This window comes from Amphiura filiformis, chromosome 6, assembly GCF_039555335.1.
Source record: "Amphiura filiformis chromosome 6, Afil_fr2py, whole genome shotgun sequence".
Lineage (NCBI taxonomy): Eukaryota > Metazoa > Echinodermata > Ophiuroidea > Amphilepidida > Amphiuridae > Amphiura > Amphiura filiformis.
The window spans coordinates 60,095,823-60,119,534 of NC_092633.1; the positions used below are offsets into that span (position 1 = coordinate 60,095,823).

The following is a 23,712-nucleotide window of genomic DNA, read 5'->3' on the forward strand; positions in this document are numbered from 1 at the left end:
GTAGCCTATTTGTCTAATCATTTTGGCTATTTAATTCTGACCATTGTGATTAAAACAGGCTTTCAGATTGGTGAGCTATTGTGTACCAAGTGATAAGACATAATAAAAATACACTGGATAATTCATGACAGCCTATTTACTGGCAAAGGCGGGCCAAATAAATCGTAACAAATTACAGAACTTTCATTTGTTGACATACTAGCAATATTGTTAACAATGTTGAAAATCATGTTCATAAGCGTAACATCCTCTATACATCTATTTATTAATGTTCATAAACGTATAACAATTTGTCACATCTATGTCTTAATGCTCATAAACGTAACATGCTCGATACATCTATTTATTAATGTTTATAAACGTCCTTGATACATCTATTTCTATTTCAATGCTATTTTATCTCCGTTCGCCCAAAAATACTTTAATCAACATTTTTACAGTTTTTGGTTTATAAGTAGAGCATACAATATATTTTGTAGTAAATTGCTAGTATATGAATTACAGATTCATGTAAATGCTTTATTTCGGCTGAACCACTAGCAGGCTATGTTAGCACATCTATAACAATATCAAAGGTATCAAAATCTGAATTTTGATGATTTTTACGATCCACCGGCTGAGCAAAGCACTGAAAGGGCCTTTAAAGAATAGTCTTCCCTCAAACTCGACTCAATGTTTCGTTACCTACCCAGGGTTACCTAGGTAACGGGGTAATTTCCCACTTCTCCTCCTTTTGCTTTGAAATTAATTTTCTAGGTCAAATAAAAAACAATAATTGTATTTTTTCAGCAATGCCAGTTCAAACCATAGTGTTGAAATTAGGCACACAATTCTGTGTTTAAGATTTTCTATTTTTACAGACCTGAACTTGGTCCGTGTTCTCGTTTGCCATGTAATTGATCTTGGCATTTCAATCCCATTTCTGTGAACAAAATTTGCTATGGCCGATGCATATGCTCAAGTGACATCATTGTACTACCGTATGCTCCCGGGGGGGCACTCCAACTTTGGAGGTGACGCGTATGTAGGGCTGTTGAGACCCCCTTTTTCAGAGTCGCTGTCACCCAAAGACCCCATATTTTTTTACGAACACATGTTCTATCACCCGAAGATCCCCTATTTTTTTCATTTGATCTGTCACCCAAAGACCCTTACTTGTTCAATTTTAACAGCAACTTTCATTTATCACTGATTTTGTCACTTATTTTGAAAAAACAAAGAAATTTGAAGCCATTTAGAACTAGAAATTCGATTTTCGAGGTTTCTGTTGCGCTGTTTCGGCTCTCACCCAAAGCTTCCATTAAAAAAAAAAAGGTCATGTTCTCACCCAATGACCCCATATTTTTTACATTTGCTCTCGCTGAATGCCAAAAATCATGCTCTCACCCAATGACCCCATATTTTTTACATTTTGCTCTCACCGAATGCCCCTTAGTGCGAAAGTGCCAGCCCTACACCTATCCATTTCAAATTGAAGTGCCCCCCCGGGCGTATGCTATTTACGGAAGCAGCAGCATGTTAAAAGTATTTTGTTACACACCGGAAATGACTCCTAAATGACATTTTTCCCCCAAATGTTTGTACAACCGGCTAACCGATGAATATGTGCAAGTGACATCTTGCTATAGAGAAGTCTAGATTAAACCGCAAAATCCCAAGGTATGTAAGCAATATGAGGGCGCTATGCACATAAAATGATAAAACCGTACGCTGTGCATTGATCTATCAAAATTAGCTGAAAAGTAAGCAAATAGGGTACATTGGATGGACCCTGAAATGCAGGCTGGCAAATATTTGCAAAGAATTGCCATCAACATAATAGTTAATGATAAAATTAATTTTTGTACGGGAATCTACGGGAATCTTCCTGGAGCTTTTTACAACTTGAACATTTTATTATCACACTCACGTGAAATTCCGATGACAGCTATGTCGAATCTGGAAGAATAACCGCTGGCGGCCCATATGGTATTGCGAGAATACTATACAGGAGCATTGTGCTTGAAATAATACATAGCATGGAATGCTTGCGAATGTGAACATCGACTACATAAGAATTATTGTACAGTATACATAAATGCATAAAATATACGCCTGCTAAATATTAAACAAATAAGCTGGTTTTGTTTTGGGAAGAAATGGACTTTGAAACCTGCCTGGAACAATCGCGGGTCTATATCCACAGTTACTTTACAGATCGTGCAATCAAGTGTAAGGTGTTTCATTGACAGGTGAGTGGATATTAATCATTTATAGCAAAATTCAACATAGTTATTTCGCACAAGGTTTAGCTTTTCACGATTAGTCGTTCACGTTTTTAAAGAGAAGGCGAAAGACGGCTTGTCTGAGCCATCGAAAACATTACTTGTTAAAATAAGTTGACTAAATTATAATTCTGTTCAACTGGACTTACTATTTATGATGGCTACGGTATCACGTCATATCCATGACGCATCATCAGGCCGAGTGATCTTGAATTGGCTCTGTATTCTTGACCTGTGACGTCACGATGGTAGAAGTGACGTCACACGAGAATCGTCGAGGATCTTCCTGATGGTCGGTTCGTAACTCTTGGACAAGTTGTGGCGTAGTCCCCCTCCGCGATTCAAGGTTGGCTCCTCCCTGCGAACATATATCGCTTCTTTCCATCCCTCTTTCATACCACCTGTGTTCTTTATCAAGCACAATCACGTCCTTGTCCTCAAAGTTGTGTTTGGCTGCTTTGAGGTGCGTGTATACCGCAGAGTCGTTGAGTCCTGTTGAACTAGGGCGACGATGTTGATACATGCGCTTGTGGAGAGGTTGTTTTGTCTCCCCTATGTAGTAGTACTCACAGTCCGAATCCTGGCAGTTAATCGCATAAACAATGTTGCTTTGTTTGCGTTGCGGGATCTTATCCTTCGGATGGACTAACTTTTGTCTCAGAGTGTTACAGGCCCGGTTACAGGGTTTTAATGAGACCGGGATCTGGTGCTGTCCGAAGATCCTCTTTAACTTCTCAGAAACATCTGAGACATAAGGGATAGTAATCCCGAACTTGCGGGTGCTCGAAGCGGTGGTGGAAGATTGATTGTTTAGTCAACTATTTGATCTACCTGGATGATTGATAATATTCATAAATACATAAGGAGAGAAACTCCTTCAAGTACACCAAGTACAATGTCAACCTAAAGGCAGTAGCGTAGCCAGGGGGCAGGGGAAAGAGTACACACCGTACATTTAGTAAATAAAGCGCCCCTCAGACAAAAAATGAGAGAGAAAATCGGGAAAGTAAAGGAAAAAAGGGCGAAAGGAGCCAGTTTCCCAACAAAATTCATTCCATCATGGGCCAAAATGTTTGGAAACTTGTGTGCAAGATTAAGTTCATGGGAGAAAAGAAATTTAAATTAAATGAATGACCTCTTATAATCTAATCTTTAGTCAGGGGCATAGCCAGCTTTCTTTGTAGGGGTGGGGGAGTAAATATTTCGGGTGCAAAAGCAAAAATATCCCGGTTACATCATTGGACCGGTATCATCGGTGAGATATATACCGGTTTTTTAGAGAGACTGTACATTTAAAATGGTTTTTTAGAGAGACTGTACAATTAAAAATGTACAGTCTCGCTAAAAAACCGGTATATATCTCACCGATGATACCGGTCCAATGATGTAACCGGGATATTTTTGCTTTTGCACCCGAAATATTTACTCCCCCACCCCTACCAAGAAAGCTGGCTATGCCCCTGACTAAAGATTAGATTATAAGAGGTCATTCATTTAATTTAAATTTCTTTTCTCCCATGAACTTAATCTTGCACACAAGGGTGTAGATTTCAAACAGAGACACTCATCATGCTTATTCGGGTAATCCATAAGAAATCTCAAATATAATACTTGATTAACAATTTTGGTGCAATTTGTATTGTCATGTCCCCCCTTCAGATAGCATACGTATAATCTTTGACCTATGATTTCATCCGATTCCGAGATTATACCTTTCTCAAATAAAATATTTTCCTATTTCGTTTGCCGAGATTAGTAATTAGAGACAAGACGCGATTGAATCGATGTATTTTGACAATTTGGCCTCTACGTATGAGATATTTGACATTTGGCCTAATTTACTCCATGACTATATGACAATTGACTTTTTCATTCCAAGCAGTTAGAGGACAAATTTGAGGTATATCATAAGCCGATAGAATAAATTTTACATGTTGGCCCCATTATGACCTTCGACCCTCGCAGGAAGCATAGGGGACATAGAAAAAAATTCAACCAATTCTCGTTTTCTCATTGAGGTGTAAAGATGCCAAAAGCATAGGTTCCACTAATGTAGCAAGACAAAATGATAAATCAAATATCACCACATAGCGCTCTATACTATAAGATGTGTGTCATACGGTATATTCCTGCGGGAGAGTGGTTCTTTTTAGGTTGGTCCATAGGCTACAAACGAAGGAAAATGTATATATACCTTGGCCTCTGAAATTGTTAAGACATAATTAATAATCATAGTGCAAGTTTCTATGTTATTTTCATATTTAGGTTGTCTTTTATCTGATGCTATCTGCAGTTTCATAACATGGCACCGAAAGTAGTGGTCATCACTGGCTGTTCTACCGGCATTGGTCTGGAAACTGCTGCACTTTTGGCAAGTGACAAGGACAACAGATTCAAAGTGTTTGCAACAATGAGGAATCTAGCCAAGCAGTCTAAGTTAGAAATTGCTGCAGGATCTACATTGGATAAAACACTCTTTATTCGTGAGCTTGACGTCACTAAGGAGGATTCGATCTTACGGTTTATTGATAAGATCAATCGAGAGGAAGGAGGGGTAGATATTTTAAGTAAGAATCTTCATCGAAAATGTAAACGAAGCACTTTATTTCATATTATTGGTACATGATGGATTTACCAAAACAACTCAAAGGAATATAATGAATGGATTTACGCTTATTTTGTCAATATTAGTCTGAGCTTTATCAAAGATTTCTGTACAAAATATTTTGTCTAACTGCATCACTCAAAATATCAATGATTAAACGAAGGCTGAGTTTATCACAATATACTGCGTAAAACATGTAAATAACCCGCTCTGTAAGTGTAACCTGCTGTCCTAAGCTATCTAATACTAGTGCCCTACCATGCCGAAATCGACAGTCTCGAACACAACATTTTATTCTATATCTTCAGTTTGATGTATAACTTTGTCTTTAATAGTTGCCGTTCACCTAAGCTATTGTTGGATTCAGCAGCACATCTCTGTAAAATCTGAATTTTGTGCTATTCCGGTACGGCAATTCGGTGGCTGTTCCTTTAAGTAGCTTAAGGTGAAGACAGGGCCAATTGTTTTTGTTTTTGTTGTTGTGTTGTTGTTGTTGTTGTTGTTGTTGTTGTTATTGTTGTTGTTGTTGTTGTTGTTTTTTTTATATTTTATATTGCACATTTTAACCTACAGACTTCATTTTCAGACTTCATCTTTTTAGTATGTATCATCTTTGTCTTTTCTGTTTTAGTTAATAATGCAGGAATAGGACAGGTTGGCTTGGTAGAAAAAGTACCGATGAACCAGATTAGGATGGTATACGAAACTAACGTATTTGGCTTGATTCGGTTGACTCAAGCCGTTATTCCAGGCATGAAAAGTAAACGAGCAGGACATATCATTAATGTCAGCAGTATGGCAGGACTGTTTGGTAAGTTCCACACATGAATGGTTAATACTATTTTGAAATAAAATGTAGAGAAAATGAAGCAACGAAACTTGGGCGTTTACATACATCTTTGTGGTTTATTGATTTGGATCAACCAGGTTTCCAGGATTATAAAAATTGTGTTGATTATATTATCGCGCTAATCTGTCCTTTTTTAGTTTGACTATTACACAATTTTAAGCATGTCCATTTTGACAGCATGTGGATGTAGCTGAGCTATCAAGAATATTACAATAATACCCACATCGGTAAATGCTACAAAGAAGTCATTTTTTCTCTCTCTCAAAGACTGACATTTAACAGATTATTTGGTGCTTTGCGTAGTATTGCCTATACACATGTCATGCAGAATCATGCATTATAATTACAGGTCATGAAAATAGATAACCATGATAAAAATGGATAACAGCCTAAACGTTCAAATCACATACGTCATTAACATTCAATTTTCAAACCTGTTTTGACGTAAATTAAGACAGTTTGATGTACTAAATGTTATTACATATACAATAATTTCTTATTCCTAGGATTCCCATTCTGCGATATTTACGCATCAAGCAAATTTGCAGTTGAAGGATTCTCGGAGTCTATTACACCATTTTTGAAGAAATTCAACATAAGGTAAACTATATTGTAATAAAATAGAACATTCGATCGTTACCTTTCTCATCGTTCTCATATTGGCCAACAACTCAGCTAATATTAAACTATTGACATTAAAGCATGCATTTACCGAAGATGGTCTATTTCTGAAGCTATAGACGTAGTTGTAACGGCTGCGTTCCTTTTTGTCAAGTCTTTTCTTGAATGGACAAGACCTCCCATTATATAAATGATCTCGGGTAACAGGTTTACTGTTATATAATTATTATTGGTGTTTCTTACTAGCACCTGTGTGACTGTGTCTTAATGCTAATGATTTACACTTTCCATATAAACCTCTTTAGCGTCAGTGTGATTGAACCAGGACCAGTGCAAACCGAATTTGTTGCCAACATAGCTGCCAACACAAGCGGTAACTTTTGGCAGTTTTACAAAGATTCATTTGTCCGTAGTGGGAAAAGTCCGATGTCGAATGTAAGTGAAGAAACACCACCCTGTTCAATGATTAAAAGTTTAATACTTTTGTTCCAAACACAACTTTTTACACAAGAAATTATTCCAATCTTGGGATTTTCAGATGGCTCTCCATCATTATTTAGCGAGAGTGTGACTGTGTTGTGTATCAATTCATGTCATGTCGTGACCTTTTTGACTAAATCACAGCGTCGTAGACTTTTGTACGGTAATTGTACCTGCCCCAATACATGCACGCACACACCCACATCAACCATCCCCACCCACAAACATACATACTAACTGCTTATATAGCGCTGATATACATAAAGAATGTAAGAACCATAATAAAAGTACAAATATGATAAAATACAAGGCATGCATTTAGAAAAAACAAAGTCAGGTATGTTTTCAATGATTTCCAAAAAGTAGGTAATGTGGTGATGATGACAGGTAGACTGTTCCAGATGCGAGGAGCTGTGTATGAGAATGTCCTTTTTTTCAATATTTTATGAATGTTCTATTCATACATCATACATTAGTCAATATGAATCTGTTATGATGTTATAAAGAAACTGCAGTTAATTACTTAAATACAATACAAAAATTAAATATAAAATTGTATAAAGTTTGATATTTTTACGGTATCTGGAATAGAAAGGTGTTTATGAAGCGCACTAATGCTTATTTTTACTTTTTTAATTGATTAAAATAGTGATTTCCTTAAATATCTAGTCAACGTTTTGGTGAAAATTGCAAGTCATTCCTGGTGGTATTCTATATTTGATGTTCAATTTAATTTCTTTACAGTATCAAACAGGAGCAGAGATAGCACGTATCATCCAAGACGTCATCTTGTCAGACAACCCTCATCTTCATTATCCAACCTCAGAGGTCATGAGAAATTATGCTGCTACCAAATACATTGATCCTACTGGCGATTCGGTAATTCGTCGTATGACTAAGCAGCAACAGTGGAAAGAAAATACCAATTCAATTCCACCAAAAAGTCATCTATAGCATTCGGGATAGCATTGTATCGTAGCAGGTCACGCAATTTCTCAAACATTCAAAAGATGGACATATACAGCAATTTTGAGTAAAGGTCGTGTAACAGTCGAATTCGAAATGTTGTCTACTAAGCAGAATTTTTACACCATGATCTCAAAAAGATCACAGAAATCGCCCCATAGGATCGTACACGGGGATACAAATTGCGCTTAGAAATTTTACAATACGCTTGCAAACATGTCACAGTATTCGTCTTGTACCATGGATCACAACGTTATAGGGCATTAAAGGTTTGATCAATCTGCTTGTTGTGGAGTCGAAATTTCAGTAATTGAATAATTTTTTTCGTTTCAGACTAAAAGGCGTTTCCAATATTTGCGATATATTGTTAGTTACACAGCAAAGTGTAAAGGTCTGCTAGTATGAGCCAATTTTTGTTCATGAAAGTTCACAAAAGCGAAGTAAATGACTACTAACGATTTACATGTAGCTACAAATGCACGTTCTTACGGACCAACTCCCCAAACATTGACCAAAATGTGACTTTTTTTATCCTCAGGTTGTTTTTGGTCTTTTCACTTGAAGTGATGATCTGATTTAGCAAAGCACTGAGAGTACATTCAAATTGCATTATTGTTTACTTGTCTGCTATCTTCATATAGTGCAAACTGTTCTTTTTCTGAACCATATTAGCCGCAGGAACAATTCCCTCAACTTTTACCAAATTCGGAGCAACTTTAATTTTTGACCTCACCAAAACATTGACAATGGACCCTTTTGGGCCGATATCTCCGTAACTGTCCGGGTAACAATACAGGTTGTACGCACATCAAAGTTAAATGGGTGTGATTCTTAGAACCAGACGAACAATGAGAGTGAATTTGGGGTATGTTTACTTGTGATTCCTGTATGATCCTATGAGAACACGGGCAAGAGATCTATACGTGCGTATATCGTTTAGGGTGTAAAAATCATGATCCTATTTGAGGACTTAAAAATGACAAGCACGTTATTAGCTGTGTTCACTGTTCATTACTTTATTTGATACCCATAGAGTTGACTCAGAGGTTTAAAGTAAATTGAACCAAATAAAGGACAACACATAGTTGAAACAAGCAAAGGACAGGACGATGGAGAAAGGACAAAGGCATTGCAAACCATTCACATGCAAAGTCATGCACTACATGAATTGACACTTTTCTTTTCAAAAGCGATATTTGATCTTTAAAAAGCGATTTGAAAGGACAATGAACCAATTTAAGGACAGGTCTTCGCAAATGCAAGAAAGTGTGATGCATGCAAATAAAGTTTATGGTTGTATAAGGATTTCTGAGTAGTGATTGACAAAATTACAAAACATACTTAGGGTTTTGGCATAAATTTACCTTCATCCAAGAGCGGATGACATATTTTCATGATTGCCTCCCTTTTAGAAATCTGATGCCTCCACCATAAATTATAATTCACACACAGGTCTTTATCTTAAAATAATGTCCCGAGATTATGTCGAGACTGCAGCAATGGTGTCGGTATACAGTATGCTTCGAATATATTTATAAATACGTTTATATAAATACGCACGTGACCACCGCCGCGGTGCCATAACAGCTTTTAGACAGTAAGTCTCGAAGTGACCTTCTACATAGCGGGTGGTCTTTTCGATAAATTTGAATGCAAAGGCTGAATGGTTATTTGTATATCCTGTCTTTCTTAGCCTGTCCTAGAATTTATCCTTTCAGTTACACCTAAGAGGTCTCATAGCGACCTTTTTCAGGTTAGCCTCTGTTAAAAAGTAAACATGACATATGCACCAACTTTCATGTTTGAGAAATGACATGGGTTATTTCATTACGAACTAAAATATGGTAAGAGCATATGAACCAATGTTGCAACACATTGCAGTTTATTAAATGCAAACTTTTGTATCAAACAAAATACACGGAAAGGTGACTTGGACGAATTGCGGATCGAATTGTCATTATTCTTGGAAAGAATTGCCGACCATGAGATATAGGGCCTACATGTAAGGCATAGTGTTATTAAAAAAAATGCTTATTGCGAGTAAATATGTGTGAAACCGATAGAAAATAATAATGGTGGACCAAGTCAAAGTGTAACAGAAAATCGTGTAACTCGCTGGTACCAAACCAAATTATTGTCTATGTATGTCAAATGTTAAACAGTGATTGTTTCTGACGTTTCATTTGCATGAAAAAAATATGCAAAATACCGATATTTTTATTAATTTGCCCCAAAGATCTTACCGGATATAAAGGTTCGAAAACAATAACATTTAACATGTACTGACTCATGGCATTTCTCATATATGATATTCGTGTCCCGGGGGGCACTTCAATATGAAATGGATATAGGTGTAGGGCTGGCACTTTCGCACTAAGGGGCATTCGGTGAGAGCAAAATGTAAAAAATATGGGGTCATTGGGTGAGAGCATGATTTTTGGCATTCGGTGAGAGCAAAATGTAAAAAATATGGGGTCATTGGGTGAGAACATGATTTTTTTTTATTGAATCTTTGGGTGACAGCCGAAACAGCACCACGGAAACCTCGAAAATCGAATTTCTAGTTCTAAATGGCTTCAAATTTCTTTATTTTTTAAGTTGCTGTTCAAATTGGGTGACAGATCAAATGGAAAAATAGGCGGTCTTCGGATGACAGAGCATGTGTTCGTAAAAAAATATGGGGTCTTTGGGTGACAGCAACGCTGAAAAGGGGGGTCTTAACAGCCATACATACGCGTCACCTCCAAAGTGGGGAGTGCCCCCACCCACCGGATTCGTAATTTTCAAACGGGAAAAGGGCCGTTATGAGAACCCTTACATTAAGAAATAAAACCGTTATTGCCTGTTGTTCAAAAGGACATGTACCTGTAATAAAGGACATACATTGAGGTTTGCATTCCTGGTTGAGTGTATTCACTGTTGCATGAATATGATGGCATTGATATTGGCTTTGCATTGCAAGTGAAAAGAAAAGCCGAGTCATATTTCCACGTGCTATGATGACAAGCAGTGTGTTTTACTAGCTATATAAATAATATCTTACTTGCTCAGTATCATATTATTGCTGTGGTATTGACGACCGAAACAACAGGACGAAAGGAAGGTAACTGTATTTTATTTTTTAACAAATCTGTTCCAACTTCGATGACACCTCTTTCACTTTCATAGATGTATTAGATGCCCTGTTCAATAATGCTGTATTCGCCGAAGAGGTGATGATGTAACAGACAGGATTAACTACCATAGCAATTATAGGTGAATACAATAATTGATTAATGTATCGAGCCATAGATGTCAACGAACAGGGATAAAGACGTGGATCGTAATTGTATAGAATATCCATAACATGATGATCACTCGCACCTGAAAGATTAGTATCTTTGATAAGAGCGGTATTATATTCAATATGATTGCAGACATACATTGGTTATAAGTGCATTGCAAGGCGATGTATTCAAAAATTGAATTCATCTCTTGCTATTATAGTAGTTACATCATCACTTCTATGGCGAATTGATAACATGTTTATTTGCTCCATTTTATTTACATGTAATACCCCAGCAAACACAAAAACGTTTTAAAACGTTTCAAATAAGTTATATTTTGGCTTTTGGTTTAGGTTTTGTGTTTGCTGGGACACCACCTCCTCTGACATAGTCTCCTCCGCAGCCAGTTTGGCTACGCTCCCTCCACACAAACAGTCTGCCAATGATAACGAACTGGTCCTTTTTGATTAGCTAATGGTTTTCTGACGACGTAATCCAGCTTGACGTCAAACAAGGCTTTCAATTGGTCGGCTAGACGACTACTTCATATTCATGAGCAATTTTGACCCGGAAGTAAACACTTGCGAGATTGCATCGCTCGCCAGCTGACTGAGGTCAATCAAGTTCCCGTATGTACAGCTCTATGTGTACGTGGTAGCCAATCAGAAACGGCGTTAAAGTGGCTATTGGCAGACTGTTTGTGTGGAGGGAGCGTAACCAAACTGGCTGCGGAGGAGACTACCTCTGACGGTGAATGTTTTTTGTCCAGCGTGACGTAACGAGGTGTCACAGTAGGTGGAACGTATTATAATTTAAGGTGTTATAATGATAAAAGTTGCGAAAGAAAGGCGGAAGATGCACTGAATCAATGTGTGTGTTGCCCACTTTTACTCAAAACTGATAAAAGGAGGCATAGAGATTGCAATAGATTTGTACTGTAACATGATAATATAGTCCGGTGGCAGAGTAAGGTAGCTTTGTTTTACCAGTTAATTTTTTTTCTATGTGTGGTACAAAATGAGATTCTGGTCCAATTTTATCCAAACCTATATCAAATTATTCCTCTTGTCATACGGATTCAATAAAATATACAATTTTACATATCTACGACTTACGAGATAACAGTACCAGTAATTTGACACCATTTTCATCAAAATTTATCTAAAATTTATTCTAGCTCCTGTGGATCTGTAAGTGTAACCTTTGACTTTTTGGCTTAAACTTATAGGTCGAAGGTAGGTCAAACTATACCTGTCACACATCGCTGAAACACATTCGTTGCAAATACGTTCCTGTGAGGACCCGAACCCAAAATTTCGCCACCGGATAAAATATTTTTGTATACGAAGTTGACCCAGTCCACCGTACCAATGTGTGAAAGAGGCATTATGATCAGAGGAACATTGTGGTATGGTTTTAAACACAATTCGGCAGTTTTGAATTTTGACCCGTATATAAACTTAGATTTTGGAAATCTTGAATAACCAATGTTTGACAATTCTACAATCCACATAATCTCATTCTGTACAACCCATAGAATAATAATCTTGACGTGTTACTGAATTTCCACGGTTATTTTTCATTTTCTTCGTTTTATTTTATTTTTTGAAACTTTGGAGCAAAATGCGACCGCGTTTTAATTTTTGAGGAAGAGAGACCTATGACCATTGACAAATATCTTATCCAAATTATGTGTGTATCTGTTTTCCGTTATCATCAGATACCTGCGTAATCATGGCACCAAAAGTAGTTGCGATAACTGGCTGCTCAACCGGTATTGGTCTTGAAACTGCAGTGTTCTTGGCCAGCGACAAGGAAAAACGTTTCAAAGTGTTTGCTACAATGAGAAATCTGAAGAAAAAAGGAGATTTAGAGAAAGCAGCAGGAGCAACCTTGAATAAAACGCTGTTTATTTGGGAGCTTGATGTTACCAAAGAAGCGTCGAAAAATGCCTTCATGGAGAGAATTAACAAAGAAGAAGGCGGAGTTGATATTTTGAGTAAGTTTTAGAATAATTTTGCGATACCGGATACTTTTGATTAAAGGTGATCTTCTTCATCATTAACTCTTTGTGTCAGCTCTTTGGCTGACACATTTGCTACTGGTTTACGATTATGTGATGAATTAATATCGATTAGACTGATTATTTGCAACATGATAACAGACCACAGTATTCCAGATAAAATATCAACCTTTCAGTTGAAAACTCCAGGTAAAATAAGAGTTTAAATGAATGCCAACCAGGCTGGCTTTCAGGTCGCAGCTGTGCTCAGCAAATACACATTTTGAGGAGGATCATGGAAGGCTTCAAGGAGTACCAACTTCCCTTGACAGTCACTTTTGTGGACTTCAAAAAAACCTTCGACTTCATTAATAGGTCAGTCATGTTTTCAGTGCTGCGGCATTATGGAATACCAAAGGCTGTGGTCAATGCCATCCAGGTGCTCTACAATGACTCCAATAGTGCCGTTATGGTAGATGGAAGTATCTCAAAGCCTTTTCAAGTAACAACTGGAGTGCTTCAGGGTGATGTGTTGGCACCATTCCTGTTTATTATCCTGATTACCTTGTGAAGAAATCAACTTCCGGAATTGACGCTGAAATTGTTGCCTACCCACGTCGGTCAAGCAGGTATCATGCTAGGATGCTGTATGACCTGGACTTTGCTGATGATATTGCCCTGTTGGAATCTTTCATAGCCCAGTCACAGCTTACTAGGACTGCAACTGCAACAACAGATCTAGACCTTGTCATCAGCCCACCTAAGACAGAATATATGACTGCAAACTGTAACGCCCAACCAGCACTTGAAGTCTATGGTAGTACCATCAACCATGTCACAGACTTCAAGTACTTGGGTTCCAAGATGGGCTCTAGTGTTGGAGACCTAACAAGAAGAAAAGCGCTAACCTGGGCAGCTTTCTGAAAACTGGAACGCCCTTGCAGAAGCCCATCCCTGCCAATCGAAACAAAAACCAAGCTGTTTGAGACAACTTGTGTTACTGTCTTTCTGTACGGGTGCGAGTCATGGGTAATCACCAAGGACATGGAAAACAAGATCAATGCCTTTGCAACATCTTGCTACAAGGTCATGTTAAACATCAAGCGTGTGGACCGGATTCCAATTGAAACCATCTACAATCTGACCAACACCACTCCACTGGTTGCCAGAGTCAAGATTCATCAACTCAAATTTCTCGGCCATATACTGCGTCTTGAAGACGACGATCCTGTGAAAGAATATGCCTTTTTATTCCACCACATGGGAAGAGGAAACCGGGACGGCCGCGCACACTGTACTTACAGTATGTCCAGCACCTCCTGTGAGATACTGAAGGGATGCTGCAGTCAAACAAAATTGTTACGCTTGCCCAAGATCGCAATAGTTGGAGAAAGCTTGTAGTCGCCTGCTCCGCAGCCGACTGATGATGATGATTTCAAACATTCTTATGGAATTGACACTACAAGCGTACTACTAAAATGCATATACTTTTAGATTTATACCAAAAAGCTTTGTGGCATTATATCAAACCATTTTTATACTGTAAGCATGGTAGAAATGAGATACATCAACTTAATATTATATTTTCATTGAAAGACAACGGTTTAGAATTGTCAAAAAATTAGCTTCTTGTATAATTAGAACGAGTGCGCACCCTTAATCAATAAAGTACCAAAACTTAAAATCTAGATGAGAAGAAAATTGATTATGAGGGAAAGCAGAGTGTTAAATTAAATTTGCCATAGTGTGCACTAGGTCATATAATTCAGCATACATGTGGAAGTGCAATGGAGAAGTTTGAAATGTCCAATACAAAGCCTCGTAGATCTACCTCTGCCGAAAGTGAGGGAACTGCTTGCTATTTTCAGTTTCGGGAATGGTTGACTTGTCATTGAAGAATTTCAGAGGGCTATGATAACAGGGATGGGAGAAACAATTGTTTTTGAATTACGCTTATTTTTTATCAAACTAAATGTGTCAAGTAGGCATAGAAACACGGCATAATTATGATATTGGGCCCGTATGTCTTCGATCTTTAACGACTAAATTATGCTATACTTATTCCAACAGTTAATAATGCTGGCGTTGGACATTCCAATATTATTGATCTAGTAACAGACGAGGAGCTGAAGGAAGTATTCGACACCAATGTGTTTGGTTTGATTCGTCTTACCCAGGCTGTGATTCCAGGCATGAAAGCCAAGAAATCCGGACGTATCATTAATATAAGTAGCATGGCTGGAGTTGCAGGTGAGAGTACTTTGCTAAAGATTTTAGACTCATTACAGTATTATTGCTGCCTTAAAATTGATAGTAGTAAACATAAAACATAGTACTAAAACCTTTGAGAAATAGCTTTATGAAATGTATAGTTACAAAATATACTCAAAGGAGGGGTATGTAAAACAGCCTTTAAAAAAGGGGTGATGTTTCAAATTTGTTAGAAAACCAGCTTATGTGATGCAGTATGATCTCCTGAGCATTTTGAATTCTGTTTCATCCAAATCGGCCGGAAAAAGAGTAGGTGTCGGCCAAAACAAGTATTATTGGGACGGGAGATCTGTTTGAGGTCTGAAAACTGATCAACAGTTATTAACTTATCAACTTATTAACTTATCAACTGATCAACAGTTATTAACTTATCAACGTTATATATCCCTGATTCTGTTGGTGTCAATTTGTGTCTAGAATTCCATTTTTGAAATTTGCATAAAAATTTGAGTTTTCGTTTTCTTAAATGACCGATTTACGTCCAAATAAGGATGTGAGGGCTCTTTGCATAAAACATGCACGCGGTCTTTTCACAGGAAATCTTAATGATGCCAATTTGAAGATAATCACATGTGGCACATCCTCAAGAAATTTGGGCATTATATTTCTTTTTGTTTGACCGTGTCACCATTTTTCGTATTCTCAGGAATCTGCATTGACCCCTGTACAGTTAAATAGCAGCGTTCTATGAAATATTCAAAATGTCTGCCAAAATCAAACCGTACTATGTAAACTGCTCACATTTCTTGAGCAGGCACTACGTATGATTATCTTCATACATATATCACTGATTTTAAAGATCGTTTGCTTACATTTAACCCACCACTACTCCAAGAGAATCTTTTCTTCAAAACCGAAATTTGAGCACTTTGTAAGATTTCAAATTGATCGAATACGAAGATCACAATGACACCCGTGCTTAACATTTTGGTCCATATAAAAACACTAATCTATTAACATAAATAATGTTTATTTTTTTGTAAAAGATCACTAATTGAAAATTGCCAAGATAATGATAAGGTCTACAACGTACAACTTGCAATCTTCTTTTCTCATTTCACAGGACTCCCCTTTTATGATATCTATTGTTCCAGCAAGTTTGCAGTTGAAGGATTTTCAGAAGCTCTGGCGCCATATCTTAAAGAATTCAATGTCTGGTGCGTCTTTTTGAAGCTCCTTACTCTGCTTGCATTAGGCTGACGATTATGGTGAAACATCCCCGAATATGCCGTATACTCGTGTAGAACTTAGCGGTACAAAGGCGTAATTCTTTCGGCCTAATCTTCAAATTACTAAAAAATTGTTGCCAAATATTTTGTCAACACTTAAATAACGATATGTTAGAATGTTTGCAGTAAGTTACCAAGAAATGTTTTTGTATGTTATGAAAACGTTTTATATCCTTGATATGTCCGTTATATAACCCGACATTTAAACGTTTTCTGGCAACCTTTTCTAACCTTTTGCGAATGATGCCGAAAACATTTTGTGTTTGCCAGGAAATAGGAAGGTGTGTAAATAGGTGTTTAAGAGGGTTGGTATAGTGGGTGGGTGTAGGTTAAATACCACTAATTATGTATTACACGGGGTTTCAATGGGAAAATGTCTAATTTCGGGTGGAATTTTCTCATCTTCAGAACTCTCACAGTTCAATGCCACTAATATCAGGTGAAACTATATGATTTAGATGCCAACTGATCAAAATTTCAACATAGGTTGACCTGAGACTTTTCCTGTTTTAACGCACTGAACCGTAAACACCTTAAAATGACAGTGCGCCCTCGAAGCTGAAAGTTACAATATGATAGGGCGAATATTTGCTAAAAACCGAAGCCGTGCGTATAAATTGTGGTACTATTACAACAAAAATGTCATATAATGAGAGAAAATGTACCATTTTGAAGCATCAAACTCTAAAAATTCCTTTTTTGGCTATATAACTTGATCAATTTCAGCGATTTTAATGCAGTCTTTTCGAATGCCATGAAAACAAATAGTTACTCGTCGTATTTCAATGTATCGCCCAGGCCTATTTAGTGGTATTTAACCTGTAGGGGTATGTGCACGGGGTGTGTATTAATGGGAGGGTATAGATGTCGATGTAATGTTATGACGTTTTTTTTATAATTTTTCGCCATATTCCCAGGGTGACATTGATAGAGCCTGGCCCGGTGGTGACCAAATTTGGGGAAAACATGGAAAACGCGGGAGGAATGGGACTGACAGGTGTATCTGATAATATCGACAAAGAAACACAAGAACTGCGAAAGAAGCAACTGTCCATGGGTTGGTCTGAGGTAAGATTTATGTTTAAAATCATCAGATCACAACATGATCTTAAAAGCATTTTACAGGACTCGGGTGTGAAATATTTAAACATTGAAAGTTAGTTGGCAAATATATATTTTTTTAAAGTTATGCATGCGGATTACCCTTGTCTACTCAGTGACTATAAACGAATAATCGAAACTGTGGGATGTTATCTGTTTTGACACACGTAGATCCCAAATGTTGCCCTCCGATCTTTTGGATCAGTTGTAGGTGGGTCAAAATATATATTTTATGAATCCTTATGACCAGAGGAATATTTTAGAACCCACAAGTGTAAAAATGCAACAAGTGCAAAAACAAAAATGATGTTATTAAAATAACATCAATTTGTTTGTTCCTTTTTTATTTTCAGAGGCAGCAAAGCAGGGACATAGCAGAAATCATTCAAAAGGCTATTCTGTCAGAGAAACCTCATCTTCGTTACCAGACTTCTGAAGCGCTGGTCAAACAGGCTTGTATCAAATTTCAAGATCCGACTGGTGATAGCATGGTGCAAGCCGTTACACAAATGAGTGGATGGGATAAATAAATCACAACACCTGGACTCTAGTCAGCGGCAGCGAACTGATTACTTTGACGACTTGGTATCGAACCTCCGTTACGCACATAACACTAATACCGTAATATATAAACATGCAAACATGAAAAGACCCATCCACAAAAGTGTTAAGGGATTTGACTAAATCATCGACACAATTAAACCTGCAAATGTGTGTCTCAATCCCATTATCTCAATTGGTAAAGCGCCGGACTGGTACAATTTCACGTTTTCAAAAGCGCTTGATAGTAAGCACATATGCTAAATATCGATTTTTTACGGTATAACGAATGACCTTCCATCTTCATGGTATTTCAAGGATTCATCAATATTCTCAGGCTCAGTAATTCAATAATATCAATATCTGGGAGAAAATTAGTTTTCAAAAATTAAAAAAAGACCTAATATTTTAATAAATTATCGTCGCGATGCAATGCGGTATGTAAAATGTCACTCACCCGTTCGCACTTCTCAAATCAGCTTGTCCGACAGATGCCCTGAAATGTTGTCACAATAATTATACTCAGTACTCTCAGTTTGTTTGGGGGATGTGCCCTGGGCTGGGGGAAGATAAAATTGGGGGGGCAAAGATTTTTGGCAGGACGAGAAGGAGGGCAAGCAATTTTTGGGACACATTTACGGGACACCTTTTAAACAACACGCTCTAAAAAGGCTTAGGAAAACACAAGAGAAACGTTCAAATATGCAAAAGTTTCCTGCTCGCTACGCTCACATCATATATCTAGACCATTATTTGAAAGTTTGCAAATTGCAATTTTTGGCGGGCATAGAGGGGGTGAGCAATTTTTGGCTAACAATTTATAAATTTTACCCAGGTGGGCTCGTAATTATTGCACAGCCCCTTACCTTTATACGTAGAACATCTCGGGTATTGCAAACTCCAAACCTATTTGAATTGTTTTAATAAGTTGAACATTTAAAGTCATATAACATTTGCTGAGGAGGACGCCCTCAATATATTTTTACATTCTGGGTGTTTTTACACGATTGTTATGTACTTTATTAAACTAACATGCCCTGCAAAAATCAAGACTTAAGGGCAGAGTAATGGGAGAGAACATGGACCTTTTTGAGCATCATTATTTCTGAATTGTATGTCCAAAGTATAATACATTTTTGGAAAGGAAATGAGTCAAGGAATCCCTATGGTGACGTCAGATTTGTTCAAAAATCTCAAGTTTTTGAAAAAATCACAAAAATTCACTTTTTACCCCAATTTTTTGTGACAACTTAGAAAAAATCCGTTCGGAGTAAAAAAAATTCAGTTAGCTTTTCATGAAGAAGAGACATGAACTTAGGGAAGGTTTTTTATTTTTTGAAATTCGTCTCTTTTTTCGAAATATTGAAAAAAACATGTGAAAAAGGCAATTTTTTCACTTTATTAAGCTAAAAATTGCACATAATGGTGTATATTTTTGTTTTAAACAAATATTTTGAAAAAATGAAAAAACCTTCCCTAGACTTTGATGTACTCTAAAGGATAGTGCAAAAAGTTTACCCGTTGCTTGCATATTTTTCGAGTTATCTTGTCCCAAAAATCGCGCAATATTGTCAAAAGTGAACTCTGAGAAATCGACATTTTAGTTTAAAAAAATGTCAAAATTATGCACAAAACGTCCTTAAATTTTAAAACGGTAAGACTTTCACACTTGTAAAAGCTGTATCTGGTGCATGGTCTAAATATGCATCTTTTTGCACCAATGAATCTATAATCTCTGCTTTCAGTGCGCCAAAATTCAAAATAATTAAAAAATCTAAGTGGCATTTTGACTGCAAATTTTTGTTTTGTTTATACCACATTTGCTGGCGTTAACAACACTAGCGGGATACCCGCGCTTCGCGCGGGTCCCCACTAGATGAGTAAATGGGAGCGTTCACTATAACAGGAAGAATTACTGAACAGATAGAATCATTGAAAAGGTACATTTTTATTTATCTAAATCTGTCTCTTCTATACATTTTCTTTTTTTTAGTTTCTTCTGCTTAGCTTGTGATTTTCCGTTTCCATGTTATTTATTTATTTAACCCGTTCCCATTATTTTCTAAATCTGTTCTTCCTTACATTTCCCTTTTAGCATCTTTTTTTTTTTGCTGCTTGTGATTTCCCGTTTCCATGTTTGTTACTTAATTCTGTTCTCATTATTTTAGCTTCTTTTTTTTTTTTTTTTTCTGATTAGTTTCTTTCCTTCTTTGTTTCGTTCCCGTTTCATTTAGTTACTTTAACCCGTTGGCCTAATTACTCGTACCCTTTTGTCTTCATTTTAATTTATAGTACCGCTTCATGTTGTTTATACAACACACATCTTTTCCCCGTATTTATTACGTCCTCTCATAGCGTGTCTGCGGACGTGTTCACCCGGTATTCCGTGACCCGTCCATGTACCTTTTGCCCTTTATTTTCCTTCTTTCCGTATTATCGTGTCCACTGGTCTCTGGCTCTCAAGTCGCGTGGCTCTGCGCCGTTTACGCGCGCATTGGCGTAATGCGAATTACGCACGCGGCGCCGACGCGATGCCGGCCAGCTGCAGTGATGCGTAGGCTGGTAACCGATTTTCATAACAAAAACCCAGTTTTTACCCATATTTTCACTGTTTTTGCAGCCAATTCTTGCCCGTTTCCAACCAAATTTTCGCATTACCGTCTCGGTATATTCCTCGATCTCCCGTATGAATTTGGTGACATTTGGATCGAAACTGACGGAGCCTTTGATTAACCCAGATAGATACATACAACATTCCCCTATTTATAGTAAGATACCGAATGCGCCTTGACTGCGTTGGACATACGCGCAGAGTTGCGCCGCGTCACGCGACGCGAATCGCGCGCGTAATCACAATATTTCGCATTCGTGCATTTCTGACTCATTATTTCCCGCCAATTTACTAAGCTGTCTTGAGCCATGTGACTTTTTAGAGTTGAAAAGAGTGAAATAAATCAAGCAAAAATACGAATAAATATGTGACCCCTCGGCACAACTGAGCCCTGAAGTCGCCAATCATCATTTTTGAGATATTCAACCAAAATATTCTGCTTGAAATTAGCTTTAAAATGATGTATATCATGTCTATATTACTTGATATTTAAGTAGTGAAAAATCAATAAGACAGTCAATAAATCCTTTGTTTCCTATTGTTTATTGTTAAGTTCGATGGAGCATATCTCAATAGTGGCACTGGCGACATCCGGGCTCAGTTGTGCCGAGGGGTCACATATTAGCAAGTTGTATTTTATCAGTTTCAAGTGAAAGAATACATCTTAGTGTTGATAAATATCAAAAAATCTCAAATTCGGTGGACGAATGTGTCTTCCATTACTCTGGCCTTAAGGTGCTGTAGTTTTGTCTAAATTCGAGATTTTGAATAAAACACAGGAACCGTCGTTTTATTATTACGATGGAAAATTAGTCAAACGCGTACATGATGTTCACGACATAGTAGGCCTACGTACACGGCGTGCAGCATGGTACACACACATCAAAGGCCCGTGTCGTAGTACAACCGACGGAGTGGCATGCATTGGCGACTGGTAGTAAATTCCAGTTTTCTTTGCTTTACCTCAGTTGTCCGGCTCAAAATTTAAAGGGGTCATACCTGACAGTAAAACTTGACATTTTATGCAAAAGATATACCAATCTATTTTTATTGAAATGTTACAACAGGGCTTTAAGGACCCTTTTTTTAATCAAAATCGGGAGACATATCTGTATATAACCCCACTGAAAATGAGCTTAGGCTTCAGCCGGCGAGCAACTTGTTTTTCGTGTTGTGTGGCATTATTAGGTAATGTTTTTATTGCATTGCACTCTACTTTATCTTTTTTTTTATCTCTGTATCTGTTGATAGCGAAGAATAAAATACACAAACAAACAAACAATACGACGTAGTTTTTCTAAAGTACTATTTTTTACCATTAACCCTAACACGCCTGAGTACTACAAAATACTACTTGATAAATGCGCTGTGGCGTAGCATTGGGGGGCACCGGGTCTGATGGGGGGGGGGCACAAGCCGTTTTTCGGCCATTTTCCGATGGAATTTTTTTAAATTTCAGATCGATTGGGGGCACGTGCCCCCCTGTGCCCCTATGACGTTACGCCACTGGTGCATCTCACGTGGTGTGATGACGCAATCGCCCTAAGTGATATAGGTACGGTTTCGCTGGCCAGCGAAGCCCAAGACCCGTGGCAAAGTGTCGCCGATCCCGTGCTTGGCATGCAAGGGTCTCGGGTTCGAATCCCACCCAGAGCAAACAACTTATTTCTTTCTTTTCTCTCTTTATTCCTTCCTCTCTGCTTCTTTCCCTTCCCGTTGCCAAAAAGCCCCTGGCGGGTTAGGGTTAATGTACAGCTTTTTGAAATGTACGAGAAGAGGTTGACTTAAACACGCCTTCTTTTGGCAAGGGAGCATTATTGAGCAAAACCTCTCCAGTGATATCAAAATAGGTACCACCGTTCTATAACGTAACTATAACGTTACAGAGCCATTCCATGTCAACTCCTGGGATGTGCACCGCAGCATCGCTTTGATTTTTTTTCTTTTTCTGTGTGGTGGTAGATATTGCTGAGAAAGTAAAATCCTGAAAATTTTAGCTTCATACTCTATTTCGTTTTCCCGTGCCATCAATTTGAAATTTAGAGGGTCAGCGTAAAAATGTGACCGTCCACGGCGAATGAGCCGTAAATTCCTCCCCGGTCAATTTTGTTTTATTTCGTGTTTAAAAATAAACATCATAAACTTAAAAATGGTATATCATTTGACTTCAAACGATATATCCAGAAGCGGGGTTATGGTTTGTTAAACTTTGCTCCTTCAACACAATTATAGCTTTTTACGTTTTTACATGTGTCTCTTTTTCCACATTGCTGGCAATATATATCAAACAGTCATAATTGGCGGTCATTTCAAATCATCCCCAAGTCAACGAGGTTTAAGAAAGTTCTCTCATTGTTAATTGTTGGTTATGCATACCTGTACAAAATACAATGCCTGGTAACCCACCACTTGAACAGGATTTAGCAAAAGCAAACAAAGACCAGAGCTATTAAAAGTTCTATAGCCGGCCATCTAAGGTAGAAGCTTATTATCCACTTCAACAATAGGATTATTGATTAGTTTTGACTATCAAAATAAGACGGATGTCGGGCCAGCTTAAGTTATCGATGAATACGACCTTCATACACATTTAAATGTCGGGTTATATAAAGGTCGTGAAAACATTTTTTTAAAAACGTTATTGTAAATATTTTGGGCAAACATTTTTTGCAAAATATTTGTTCAACCCCAAAATAACATTCTGTTAGAATGATTTGTACCAAGTTTTCAAAAATGTTTTTGGAATGTTATTAAAACGTTTTTATACCCTTTATATAACCCGACATTTAAATGTTTTCTTAAAACATTTGTGTTTGCTGTGCAGTAAATTACCAACAAATGTTTTTTAATGTTACGAAAACGTTTTATACCATTAATGTACCCTTTATATAACCTGACATTTAAAC

General features: G+C 37.4%; 2 protein-coding genes and 1 long non-coding RNA gene across 3 annotated transcripts; 2 read left to right on the top strand and 1 right to left on the bottom strand.

Annotated features, from left to right (window-relative positions):
* The first annotated feature begins 4,541 nt into the window (after nucleotides 1-4,541).
* On the top strand, nucleotides 4,542-8,214 carry LOC140154303 (retinol dehydrogenase 8-like). Its single transcript, XM_072176879.1, has 5 exons — nucleotides 4,542-4,831; nucleotides 5,501-5,680; nucleotides 6,226-6,319; nucleotides 6,646-6,775; nucleotides 7,565-8,214. The coding sequence occupies exons 1-5, from the start codon at nucleotides 4,567-4,569 to the stop codon at nucleotides 7,772-7,774; spliced, it is 879 nt and encodes a 292-aa protein (XP_072032980.1). The 5' UTR covers nucleotides 4,542-4,566; the 3' UTR covers nucleotides 7,775-8,214.
* A 2,539-nt stretch (nucleotides 8,215-10,753) lies between these two features.
* Nucleotides 10,754-19,317, top strand: LOC140155738 (retinol dehydrogenase 8-like). The gene is made up of 6 exons (XM_072178682.1): nucleotides 10,754-10,889; nucleotides 12,773-13,051; nucleotides 15,125-15,304; nucleotides 16,389-16,482; nucleotides 17,472-17,622; nucleotides 18,009-19,317. Exons 2-6 carry the CDS (start codon nucleotides 12,787-12,789, stop codon nucleotides 18,183-18,185), a joined length of 867 nt encoding a protein of 288 aa, XP_072034783.1. The 5' UTR covers nucleotides 10,754-10,889; nucleotides 12,773-12,786; the 3' UTR covers nucleotides 18,186-19,317.
* Nucleotides 19,111-21,720, bottom strand: LOC140155740 (uncharacterized). Its single transcript, XR_011859422.1, has 2 exons — nucleotides 21,536-21,720; nucleotides 19,111-19,247 (listed from the first exon to the last, which is right to left on the bottom strand). It is a non-coding gene; the product is annotated as an uncharacterized lncRNA (long non-coding RNA).
* Between the last annotated feature and the right edge of the window lie 1,992 nt (nucleotides 21,721-23,712).